Source organism: Rhinolophus hipposideros, assembly GCF_964194185.1.
Source record: "Rhinolophus hipposideros genome assembly, contig: SUPER_9_unloc_4, whole genome shotgun sequence".
NCBI lineage: Eukaryota > Metazoa > Chordata > Mammalia > Chiroptera > Rhinolophidae > Rhinolophus > Rhinolophus hipposideros.
The window spans coordinates 216,872-230,467 of NW_027669494.1; the positions used below are offsets into that span (position 1 = coordinate 216,872).

General features: G+C 40.3%; 1 protein-coding gene across 4 annotated transcripts in view; it reads right to left on the reverse strand.

The window, feature by feature from the left end:
* LOC308502960 (uncharacterized protein) overlaps positions 1 to 13,318 on the reverse strand; it is a 90,989-nt gene extending 77,671 nt beyond the window's left edge. For all 4 annotated transcript variants that reach the window (XM_081080775.1, XM_081080773.1, XM_081080774.1 and 1 more), the window contains exons 1-5: positions 12,898 to 13,318; positions 9,361 to 9,475; positions 9,025 to 9,198; positions 3,567 to 3,673; positions 2,128 to 2,265 (exon numbers count right to left, since the gene is read on the reverse strand). In XM_081080775.1, the coding sequence (XP_080936901.1) occupies positions 2,128 to 2,265; positions 3,567 to 3,673; positions 9,025 to 9,198; positions 9,361 to 9,475; positions 12,898 to 13,148 (785 nt within the window). In that variant the 5' untranslated portion in view covers positions 13,149 to 13,318. The remainder of the gene's footprint in view (positions 1 to 2,127; positions 2,266 to 3,566; positions 3,674 to 9,024; positions 9,199 to 9,360; positions 9,476 to 12,897) is intronic.
* Positions 13,319 to 13,596: the final 278 nt, after the last annotated feature.

Genomic DNA, 13,596 nt, shown 5'->3' on the forward strand with positions numbered 1-13,596 from the left:
CAGACAACAGTTCAGTAGTTGTCAGAGAGTAAGTGGAAGAGGGGATAGTAGAAAAGGGTAAAGGGGGTCAAACATATGGTGACAGAAGGAGAACTGACTCTGGGTGGTATATCACACAATGTGATATATAGACAATATATTAAAGAATTGTACATTTGAAACCTATGTAATTTTACTAACCATTGTCACCCCTATAAATTTAAGTTAAAAAAAAAACCATAGTAAGTTGTACAAAATTTTTCTTAAGCATGTGATTAAAGAAGACAAAAAAACAAGGTGAACCAGTCATGTTGAGGGCAGTATAGTTCAGTCAGTTAATTAGAATTAGCAGGGGCGAGAGTTGAGAACTCAGAAATCCTAGTTCTATAGTCCACAAGATCCGTTTTCGGGGAAGTCACCGCTATTAGGCTCAGAGCTTTCCTCTACAAACCAAGCATCTCACTGCCTTATTTTACAGGTTGTCAGAGGATCAAATAGATAATACAGCAAAATTGTAAGGCAACGGAATAAGTTTTTTTGAGCTTTAGTTTTTGAAATTATTTTGGAATTCCAAATAAACCTAATGTGTGCTTTTCATAGGTTCTATTTAACATTCAAATGTTGCAGTTTACAGAAAATGTTTTTAATTTTGGTTATCAGCTACTCTCTTTGTGGTTTGTAATTCAGTACATCTCAGCTATTATGTAATTTGTAATTAAATGCGTTTAGAAATATGTTACCTCAATAAGGTAGATAACATAACTGCCCCTATTATCGTAGCTAATCACACCAGTGGCAGAAAAGTCACAGAAGTCAAGACCTGGCTTGGACTACTTCCGTCTCATGTCTACCTGCTGAAACTCTGACCTATCAGATCTTTCTAACCTTCCTAGGCATCCCCAGTTGACTTGAAAGATAGAACATATATGCACACTCATGAGGCGTGGAAGGGGTGCAGCTATTCTAACACCAAGTAACCTCCTTTAGATCCAGAGCTTTCTGTTTACTGGCTTCCATGTCAGGCAAAACTTTAAATATTCTGAAACCTGAGGGAGAGTCAAGTCACTGGCCAGATTTTCATTATTTTGGAAAACAGATCACTGAGCCTCATCTTAACTAAGGAATCACAGGCAAGTTAGTGTCTACTCTGGGAAAGGCGTTATGGGACCTTCCAGGACCTAAGGAAAGATACTCCATGGGATAGCAAGTGGCCTTGGGGTACAGATCTGGTAACAAAGGAGAAAGGAAAGTCTGATCTTTTCCTGCAGCATTACTAGCACCTCTCTGACAGCTCAGAAAGTTCCAACTAACATGTGCTGGCAGAAGACACAACAAGACACTCCAAAGGGTAAGTCATCATGAGGTTTGGGCTAAGATGTGGGCCCCGCATAGTTTTTCAGTGTTAGGGAAGGCTGTGTGTGGCTAAAGCTAGAAGTCCTGGCTCCCGGGACAGGGAGCTGGTGCTCTGGAATAGGGGCTGAGAATGTAAGCAAGCATCTGCATGTCAAGTTAAAAATATCGCCACTTCGAAGTCCAAATGTGGAAAACCATGGACACAGAGGACTCGGGATCAGCAAGGGAACCTGGGAGCACGGGGAGTCATGACGACAGGATCCGTTTCTATAGCAACCATGCAGCAACACAATCGATGGAAACCAATGAATGACCAGAATGACCTTCCTTCCCTCTCCATCTGACTTGTGAAAGAGGATGGTCCCCCTTGGACTTAGGGAACACTCTGGCTTCTTGAAAAATTCAAGGGGGGAGCATAGCCAATAGCCTCCAGAAAATACAGAATTTCCTGCTAAACTGTACATTTTACACCCCCAAATAACTAGTAGGAAAAGTCAGAGAAGAGACATTATTGGTACCTGACACACAGGGGTTATGCTTGGAATGAAACGGAGAATGTGGGGATCCCTAAAGATAAAGGTCTTCAAAGTTCTGGGATAAGGAATCTGTCCCTTTGCTACGTCTTACACGTCTGATCGTTTGCTTGGTTTCTGGCTAAGGATGTCTACTAACTCACTGCCATTCCCCCCCTGCCTGACCCCAGTTAGGACGTCTCACCTGTTCCCTAAGAAGTAACAGTTCAAGTGTTTGGAAGCCCAGTTTGGTGATAACTAGCATTTCAATGTACACACTTACTCCTTCAAACCCTTAGAGAAAGCATATTCTTCCGCGGTGCGCCCAGTGTCATCTCGAGCAAAGACATCTGCACCTGCCTGAAGCAGAAGCCGGACTGTATTTGAGGACTTATTCCTTGCAGCAAGCATGAGGGCTGTTCTGAAATAACGGAGAGACAACTTCACCCTTAGGAACTTTCAGTTACGTACACAGCAACATTGAGAGACTTTACCAAGTTCAATACAGTGCTTATCTGTATACAATCGACCATTTACATGCTTAAGTGTTCATCTTTGTAAATTATGTCCAAGGCTAAAATGAAGGGACATAAAAACAAAAAAAAAGCCTCTTGCCCCACTGGGTATTACCTAGAAGGTGCTAATTTAAAGTTCTCTAATAGCCAAGTAACTCTGCTGAGGTCACTTAACTGAAGTAGGTGAAGATTTCAATGAAGAATTTCCCGTTTCTTCCTTAGTCTTATATATGGTGCATCCAAAGTCAGCTAGAATTCAAGTAAGTTAAAGCTACTTGGCAGGCTCAAAACAATAATATTAGTGATAATTCTAGTAAACATTGTCATCGTTGAGTTAACGGTGCTCATAAGCATGTGCTGGGCACTGAATCACATGCCAGGTCATGACACACGACCGTACTTGAAGGAGATATTATTTCCCTCGTTTCCACATCGGGAAACATGTTTGGTGATGACAGTAATGTTCCCACGGTCACACACGTGACACGTAGGAAAGCTGAGCTTTTAACCCAGTCCTGAGTGAACTGAAAGCCCATCTCTTTTTTAATCACCCATCTATGACTTGTTTCATTAAAGAAGAAGTTTATTCAGTTAATGTTGTCTTTCTCCCTTCTACCCATACCAATTAAAAATGATTTAAAAAAACATCAAAATAGACTAGAAATGAAAAAAGAATAAAAACTGAGGAATATCTGGTAGTAGTAATTCACAGTCATTTAGGGAAAACCCTATAACATCAGTATTCCTTCAGGAAAACAATTTAAAGCAGAGTCATCCAAACAACAAAATCAACTCCTATTTATGTTTAACGTGCATCTTTTAAGGAAACCTGAATACACAGTAGAGGTTAAAAAAACTGTCAGAGAGACTAAACCCAATATTGTATCATAAACTAAGTTAGAGTCCATACTATACAAAACTAGTAAAATTACCGTGAAAACCCTTTAGCTAATATAATACCATGTGACCAAAAACTGCAATGACAAATGACATCAGTCGATATCATAAATGAATATGAATCCTGCAGGATACGGTTCTTCCTGTTCACCAGTCAGAATAATTGCTATTCTACCTAACTGACGATGTGCTGATATTTTTCACTTTGTAATTATAGGTTAATCCTCTTCTTCTTAATTTAATCTTTCTGACTTGAGTAACTGTTACCGCTCTAAAACAGTTCTAAGTTAAAAAACAAACAAACAAGTACCTTTTCCACTTATCAACTGCATGTATGTTTGCATGTCTCTCGAGTAAATATTCCACCATTTTCGGGCAGTTCTCATTCACAGCAAATAAAAGTGGTGTAAAACCAAACTGTAAAACAGAGAAAACAATTTATAGCTTAAAAAACTACGTAGTTCTAAATTGAATTTGAAAACTCATAAAAGATCCTCTAAACTTGAACATACACTAGAGAAAGTAAATAAAAAGTAGCCCTCTGTGTTGTCGTCTGCTGCTCCTTCCCTTTAAAATATCCTCCCCCTTCCTCTCCAACAGATGGACTTCCACCTCATTCTCCAGAACTCCCTTCAAACACTGACAGTCCTGGTGCCAAGAACTTTGCTCCCATCACAATCTCTATCGCACTATACTGCAGTTATTTTATCGTTCCCCACCTGAACCCAGAGCCTTCTGAGGGCAGGGGCTATTCTCCATCCCTGTATCTCCAAGCTCGAAAACATAGACGTAAATGCTTTAAGTCGTTTCATTGAATTGATAACCTAAATAATTATTTCTGGGGTAGTGTTTGTTACATTATATTCCAAAGAATATGTACTTTAGCAGAAATTAATTACTGTGCCCCAGTAGGAAGATTCCAGAAAGATCACCTGTGTTTGAGAAGTATTATAAAACTGTGCTTTATATGGTTATTACTAAAGAAGTGTTTCAGGTTGCTTAATCCCGATTTGACAATACTTTTCTGTGGCAAACATTAACGTTTGAAATATCACAGAATTTCAGGGATACAGTTCGGAGAGCTTTCCAACAGAGGTGAGGTTTTCTGCAGCTTATACAAACTTGCTTGCTTCTCTTCTATCCATGTTCTCAGGATCCCAGATGTCAACTTCAGGCTCTCCTGCTCCAAAAGGGTCACTAAGGAAGTGGACTCTAAATTAAAAAGAGTTAGGCTTCAAATGACCTTTGATTGCTTATCACTAAATGGTCCATTGGTTTTCTCCCATTATAAGACGATGGGTTTTTATCTTAGCTGTTGGTAAGCTCAATGTGAAATTTTATTCTCAGTTACAATGATAACCTTGGGACCCCAATGCCTATCTACTTTCTGAAAAAATCTCTTTTTTATTCTGGTTCTATTTTAATTGCTACTTAAAATTATTTTATAGCTCAGGCAAAATGTAACTCCGAAATAAAATATCATGGCTTATCAGTTCACGTTTTAATGCTGATCTATATGGATGATTTTTAGCATCATGAAAGCGACTAAATCACTTGCATTTTTAAGGAACCACGTTGAGGAGGATGATAGAATACTGCCTGCAATATGCATAACATCTACAACTATAACCATCATTGACCTCATAAGACTTAAAGACATTTCAATGGGTATGATTCTTTATAGGACATATAATGAAAAAGGAAGTTTTTTGGTTTTTGTTTTTTAAAAAGAAAAACTTAGAATTCTAGCTTGAAAAACTCACTCTCATTCTAAGGAGATTAATATAGAATACATATAATAAATCAATATAGACTGTCTTGAAAATCTTGAAGCGTTTATCAAAATATTCTATAAAACAGGAATCGCACACTCCAGTGCTTACGGAGGCAAAGAAGGTGACCCAAGTAAGTGAAGAACCCAGGTGGGGACAGTGGCACACTAGGGAACACATGTCTCATATAAGAGGTGCAGCCTCGCCACAGGACACCCAACTGTAGTCAGGGCTCAAGGGGACCAGGCTTGATTCTTTCAGAGAAGCTTGACATCCTTACTTCTTCATGAGTCTCCAAAACTTTCGATGTTGACTCAACATATGGAGGCAAACGAAACATATTGAGGAGCCATAATTAGTCCGTGGCCCACTTGGAATTTTTTATCTGCTGTTTCCAAATGTTTGTGTATAATGTGAATATTTGTATGTAAAATCTTTCTGTTTTTTAGTATCATATGCTTCATTAAAAAACTGGGCCCCAACATGCAATAAAACTGTCATTTAGACTCATTACACCCACTTCAAGAATTTTTCCCATTCTTATTCAAACCATAATCTATTTGTATTCATTTTTCAGATTGTTAACCCAATGGATAATTACATTATAGAACTGCTGACACTAAATTATTGACACTTCCCATCTGTATTGCTACTAACTTCACGGGATTTCATGTTTAAACCTACCATCGTGATTATGCCACGGCTCTATGAATTTCACAGACATACTGAGAGAGTTTATCACACACCTTCGATCATTGCAGCAACATTTACGGTGGCCCAGAAATGGAAACAACAAAACTGTCCTTCAATAGATGACTGGATAAAAAAGATGTTGTATGCAAACACAATGGCATACTACTCTGCCATAGAAAAAAATGAAATGCTGCCATTTGGGACAACATGGATGGATCATGACAGTATTATGCTATGCAACACAAATCGGACAGAAAAAGTCGAGGACCATACGACTTCACTCATATGAGGGATATGAAACTGAAAGCAACAGACGAACAAGACAAGGAAACAAAAACTCACAGACACAGACAACAGTTCAGTGGTTACCAGAACATAAGGGGGGACGGTGGATAGTAGAAGAGGGTAAGGGGGGTCAAATATACGGTGAAGGCAGAACTGACTCTGGGTGGTGAGCACATACTATGACATATAGATGATGCATTATAGAAATGTACACTTGAAACCTATTTAAATACAATAACCATTGTCATCCTAATAAATTTAATTAAAAACAAAGAAAAGAAAACTGGAGATTTACAGAACAACAGGCAAAAAAAGCAGGTTCACAATTTCCTATTACTGCAGGAAAACCCCGCATGCAGTAAGCATTTGTTGATCTAACAACCTGAGCACAAACAAACATGCAAAACTCTTTTTTTTTTTAATTAATTAATTTATTTATTAGTTTCAGGTGTACAAAACAAGGTAATACTTAGACGTTCATCATTTATATCCCTCATACTGTGAACCCCCCTGCCCCCATCCACTATCCCTCCGACCTCACACTGAACCATCACATTATATATATAAAATTATAGTTGGCATTCATTAATGTTTAGCTTCTGATGTACAATGCCATGATCAGGTATCCACAGTATCCCTGAGGTGGTCTCCCAAATAGGACGCATGTCCATCGGCAAAACTCTTAAAGGGCCCGATTCTATGCATTAGGAGACCACCCATCAGCAAGTTTCTAAAGATTCTCAGAGCACCAGTGAATGACTGATGGCTGAAAGGAAAAAGGTGTTCTTCTTTAAGCCAGTAGATACTGCCAATGATATTTCCTTCCACTTCTCGAGCCCAGAGGTACAGACAGTTCAAAAGTCAGGCAAAGAGTGTTGGGAAGGAGAGAGCTGAAGGAAAATCACCTCTCAAACTCCACCTCTTCTAGAGATTTCTTAAGTATTTGAGATCTGCGAATTGATATATTGCACTAGTAGTTCTTAACCAAGAGTTGTATCAGAATCTCAGGGAAATATTTCTAAACAACACATGTCCAGGCCTTATTAGCTTTACATAGTCAAAACCTTCAGGAAGAGCCTAGCTTGTAAATGGTTGTGAATGTTTTTAAAGTTCCTAGGGTGACTGTGATTCGCCAGCATAATTCTAGCCAAGAACTAGTCCAGTAGACGATCACTTCAGTCTCCTCTTCTCTCGCCTATGTCACCAATTTCCTCTGATATTGAGGATTAGGCCAAATAAAAGTGGAAGAGACATGTCACTTATGAAAACCACACTTAATTTCCTGGGTAGGAGTGGAAACGGGATTAACAATTAAAATGCAACTTGATTTCATTACTGCTAAACTCCTTACTTCTCATGGGACAGTCTACATTTCACAGCAGAGTTTAGACTCTTACCTAGGTGGCTCTTTCTGCCAGAACAGATGATATGTCACTTAATTATCTGTCTTTCCTTCCTTTCCCACTTAATTGCCACCTGTTCACTGTAATCTGGTGGATTCGGAGCCTTCCTAGATGTGGTCTTAGGGGAATTTAAAACTCACTAACTCTCTCTCCCAAACTAAGGATTATTATCCCCCAAAACTGAAGAGGACCTTGACTAAGCATATAAACTGAAGGAAAACAAAAATAAAAAAACCTCTGTTTATTAATTAAACTTATTGGGGTGACATTGATTAGTAAAATCACGTTGGTTGCAAGTGTCATTTCTATGATACAGCATCTGTATATCGCATTGTGTGCTCACCACCAGAGTCAGTTCTCCTTCCACCACCATTATGTTTGACCCCTTTTTCCTCATCTATCACCCCTCCCGCCTTTACCCTCTGGCAAATATTGAACTGCTGTCTGTGTCCATGAGGTTTTGAAAAACCTCTTCTTGTTATTTCCCCTCAATAGCCAAATTTCCAAATTGCCCTGCATATTTCTGATAGTTATTTCCTTTCCCTTTCCTTTTTACCTCTTAGGCTTTAGCCAATGAAAACTAAATAGCTTTATATAAATCATTTGTTTATAAATAGCAATTTGTCAACAGCGGGAAGATTACTATGATATTGTAAAATGCTTTTGTTTGTTTGAGTTTTAAGGTAAAGCCGATTTCAAAGGCAAATTTTGCTTTCCTGCATTGTTTTGCATTAATTGGAAAACAACTCGGACGTGAAAAAACACTTAAAAAAGGAAGTGTTGCCTGTTACAAGTGTTGTTTTCACAAGTAATTTATCATAAGTGCATAAAAGAGAGCTGTGCCCTCTACTGCTACTTTAGAGGTATCATCACGTAAAGTAAAATTTTAGAAAATTAAGTTCCAACTGTTTGCATTCAGGGAACACTTGAGCTTCCAAAGGTGTAAAATTGACCCTTCCTCTGTCAACCAAGGGCATTCCTGCTGGGGTTGCAGTGGCGAGCGGTGATGTATGTCCAAGAACAAAAAGGGGTGAACGCGTCCCCATCACCTGCTCCCTCTGTACACCTAAAACCCGCCCAGCACCTCCGCCAGCCTGAGCAGGAGCCCCACTCCGAGGTGGAGACCCCAAGGGGGGCCGTGGCTGGCAGAGTGGCTAGGAGCACAGGCCGATGCCCTTGCTGGATGTCCAAACGTGCTGGCCCTCCTGCCCCGATCTTCAGAATCCCCGAGGCCTGGGGTGCTCAGGGCCTGTGTCCTGCTGCTTCCCCTCCCTACCTGCACCCCCCAGCTCCCTGGCGGGACCCAGGCTCACCCATCTCCTAGGCCCTGCCCTGCAGCAGCCACCCCCACATACTTCCCTCCCCCCGGGTCGTCAGTCCTTGGTGGGCTCTGAGCCTGCCACCCACTCCCACGCAGTAACAGGACTGTTACAGGACAGAGCTGGGCCCTTTCTGTGGCCACCTCATTTCCCCTTCCTGACTTGGCTTTGGACTTGTTTCTATGGCGACAGGGAGCGATGTACAGCATGCAGTATATGTCGACTAGAAATAAAATGCTTGTGACTGAAACACACGTATAACAAATATTGTGTAAATACAGTCTGTGGATCTATACCTCATTGGTTGCTTCCATATCTGCCTGATGTTGCAGCAGCTGTTCAACTATCGCGGTGTTTTGCCCTATGGCCGCGTAGTGGAGAGCCGTGTTGTCACAATCGTCCTTCACATGTGGATCCGCTCCATGTTGTAGTAGGATTGTTGCACACTCCTCTTCCTGGCTCTCCACGGCCTGTCAGGATTACGTCATTAAATAAACGGTAAATTATGGGAATTCAAAGTAAGCATTCCACAAGTTTCCACAATTAGTTATAGTTAATTGAGATAAATTCATTTTTATTCTAAATACTAAAATAAAATCCATCTCCTGTTGACAGAGCTGGCTACCACATACCTTTATTAGAGCTGTCTTGTTTCTGTTGTCACCGAAATTCATCTGGCATTTTTTCTCTGCTAGAAGAGTCACCACTTCCGAATGGCCAAAGGTGCAGGCCAAATGGAGAGCAGTCCTATGAGGGTGAGAGGACATTTAGGACATTACAGGGCACTGTCTCAAACATGCAGCTCTGCACGCAATTGTAAACATGACACGCCACTCCAATGCCTTCAGAACCAACATGGAGTTTTCTTCTGCACAAAGTACAATATTCACGAGCTCTGCTTACTCGCCACACTAAGGAAAGAGCAGCCTATGTGACTACAGAGAGCATGCCCTGGGGAATCAGCTCAACTCGGTTTGATCCTAATTTAATTCGACCACTTATTAGCTGTCCCTTAGCCTTTGTGTGCCTCCATTTCCTCATCAACAAAGTGGGGATAAAAACAGTAGTTAACACTGTTGTGGGCTCACATGGGAATCTATGTAAAGTGTTTACTTAGGTTCCTAGCACAAAACACACAGCTCAGTAACTGGTAATATTATCAGAATTATTACCATCACTACTACTTTACAAGACAACATTTCAATTAAGTAAAATGATATCATTCCACCTACTTTGCAGCTATGTTTTAAGGATTAAGAAAGAACACTGTATTTCAGTGGTTCTAAGATGCTTCTTTTCTCATATTTTAACACCTCTGACTCTGGAAGGCAATGTACAATTCAGAGTGCCTTGAAAGTATAGTTGGCAGCATTTAAATAATTTCTTACTGGTATTTACAAGAACCGGCATCTTACCACCCTGACGTGAAGTGAAATAATGGAAACACACCAGACCTTCCGCAGTTCTCGTCATAAATTGGCATCTAAATAAATGTTCATTCTTAAGGGCATCATGGGGAAAGAGGACTAAAATCACAAAGTAATTCTTGTTTTGATTTTCAAGAAACTTGAAGCCAAAGGAGACTCAGCATTCAAGTGACTAAGGATGGCTCCTTTCATTGTCTGTTTCGAGTCATAGATTATATGAAAATCGGACGATTTCCAGTGATCGATACTCATATTTAATACTATTGTACACTAGGTAAACAGCAAGTTTGGTTACTGTTCACAATGTCCTAACTGTAGAAATCCTTTTATTTGAAACGAGGGAGGAAAAGCTTCAATGGAGATTAGGTACTATTACGTCCATTTACAATTTTTCATTTCGCTCCTACTGGGCAACATAAAGTTTTTAAGGATGAAGAGGGCCTGAGAGATAGATTCTGAGAGTCCCGAGTAGACTGTGTCTGCTCCGTAACAGTTATTCAGTGTATATTTGATGAATAAATGGATTGAAAGAAGGGATAACTACAGCTGGAGAGTTCAATGTTTTTAAACAAAATGTTTATAGTAAAGCAGTACTTCTGCAATAGTAATAATCACTTATATGTGCTATTTTTGATTTCCATAAAGACAGAACCAAAATGATGAATCAAAAATCACTTAATGTTATAGGTAATGAAGCTCTATATAATAAAAAAATAAGTGTGTACAGAAATATAGATACATGAACTTCTACCGGCACAGATAAAAAGACTGCCTTTACTTCTGAAGAGGCTAAAAGTTGCCAGAAAATACCAATCTTTAAAAAAAAAAAATTGAAAATAGAAGTGAGAAATTGTTTTAATCTGTACAAGATTCATATTCCTGGGAATAATGAAATATTACCTGGGACTACTTTATTAATAATAAACTGTTACTAGAATTTCTGTATATGTTCAGTGTAGAGATCAGACTTTTTAAAAAAGAAAATGTCACTGTACAAATACTCAGTAATCAAGTTTGCACATATTTTTGGCTAAAATAACATCGTAGTCTGTGTGTGTGTATAATCAAAGGAATTCTTTCTCCTTTTCCAATCTACCAAAGTACATCTTTGCATGTAAACATGTATGTATTATCCATACCACCTTCAGCGGTCTCAGGTAATTCCATCCTACAGATGCACTGCAATTTATTTACGAAATGTGTTGATGTGAGTTTTTCACAATACATTGATATTGTAAGCAGTGCTGAGAAAAGCAAATTGTATGTGATTTATATAATTATTTCATAAAAACATTTTAGCACTTGGAATTGATGAGTAAAGGGAATATACATTTTTAAATGTGGTACTTATCACCAAAATGAAAAGTCACCAAACTTTGAAAAGTCTGAAGCAACTTTAATTTGAAGCAGAAGTACAAGTACCATGACTCCTCATCTTCTCAACCTTTGAGGATGGAAAAGAAGTTTTCATTTCTCTTTCAACTTTAATTCCTTTTTTTTTTTTTACCTGGGGCACTAAATATTGGTCACTTATAGATACACAGAAAGAACTTGGTCCAATTCAAAATTCGAGCGCTTTTTTCTGTTGATTTCAGACACTTCTCTATAAAACAAAGATACACTTTTCCCTGATATGTGTATGCTGTACATAATTTGCAAGTACCTTTTCTTTTATTTTGTTAGTATTATTTTCTGATATACAGAGACTATTGATTTCTTATATTGCTCAACCAACCTTCTGAACTCTTGGTTTTTTTGAAGTCTTCGCCAACATAAAAAATTGTATAAATAGGCATTTCTGTTTTCTTCTGGTACCTTCCTCATTTTGTATATTTATAATTTTTAATCTACAGTACATCTGGAACTTATTTTTGTGACATGAAAATCTAACAAATTTTCTCCAAATACTTAACAGGTATTTCTCCATCATTCATGAGTAATTCATATTTTCTACTAACGCGAAATGTCATCACTATGAAGCTCTAACATCCTGCATATATTAGGGTGTTTGGGCATTTTCTGCTATATTCCAATCATTTATCTCTCTTTTCAGCTCTTAGTAAAGAAATGGTGGCAATAGAGCACCCGTTGACACCTAGAAGGGCAAATCTTCGTCTACTATGCAGAATGATTCTTAATTTTATCACTACAATCAAAGAGACACCATGTGCAACCCAAAACTTTTAAAACCCTGAGAGTTTAGTTGGCTTGTGGAAAACTGATAACTAGAGGAAGAGCACACGCGGTGAGAAAACGAGTCTTCCTAGACAGACCACAGCCATCTTCCACTGGAAGCTTCCCTTCTAAGGCCCCTCAATAAACACCATACATACATGGGTGGACACTGATGTAAAACGGATACTGGGTTTTAGCTGATTTTTTTAGCCCACAAGTCGCTCTATTATGGGAATCAGTTTTCTCATTACGCACTTTTCTGTAGTGTTTAACAACATGGTCTAAAACTGTGCACATCAAAAGTAAAATGCTTCTTTTTCAAATGCTATACTTCTTTTCATTTCTATTACTGATATTTAGTTGAATTTGTTTAAAATTGTCAGTAAAGTGCTTTGTAAGGGGAATTATGAGTGACGGGACCTTGAGAGTTTGTCCTGGTGCTCACCACGGCGGCCTGGGCCCTGCCCCCGGGGTAAGGGCCCCACCAGCGTACCGCCCCTCCCAGGCCCCTCTCCCAGGCCCCCGCCGCCTCCGGCCCGTGCCCTGCGGCCCCCCAGGCCCGCTCACCTCTTCTGCAGGTCTCTGTCATCCAGTCTCTCTGGATGGAGCGAGAGCAGCCTCTGCACTTCTGATACGTTGCCCCTGGCGGCAGCTCTGTAGATTTGTATGCGATCTCTGCCTTGGTTGCAGTACCCGGACTCCGAGGTGACCCCACCTCCGGCCTCAGGCTGCCAGCCACCACCATCGCTCTGGGGTCTCCTTCGGAAACCCAAGCGGGACCTGACCTTCTGAAGCCCAGAGCCAAAACACTTCTTCATGGCCAAGCCACGGGCTTCAGAACCTCCTCCGCACTTCTCACGCCTGTTTTCTCCGCGCCCAGCCAACAGTAGCCTCTAGAGCAGCCAACTCCAGTCGCCACAGTATCCCCGCAGGACAGCAAGGCGGTTTGGAATCTCTCCGCCCGGAACGGCCGTCACCAAGCAACGGTGCACGGGGCAGAGGCCGAGGGCTGCGCATGCGCACAGAGCCCCGGGGCCAAGGTCAAGGGCACCCGGAGCCCACGTGCAAGGCCCAGGCGCCTCAAGCTTCAGAGGTGGCCTGTGGGCAGCGCTGAGTTCCATTCGGACCTCGGTGGGCGCTGGCCCAGGCTTCTGCTGGGTCGTCTGAGCAAAATGAAATAGGAAATTTCATTTCCTGAATTAAGAAAACAGGTATGTAACAGGCAGAGAACTTGGGGGAAGCAAAAACCATAAATGAGAGAAGAAA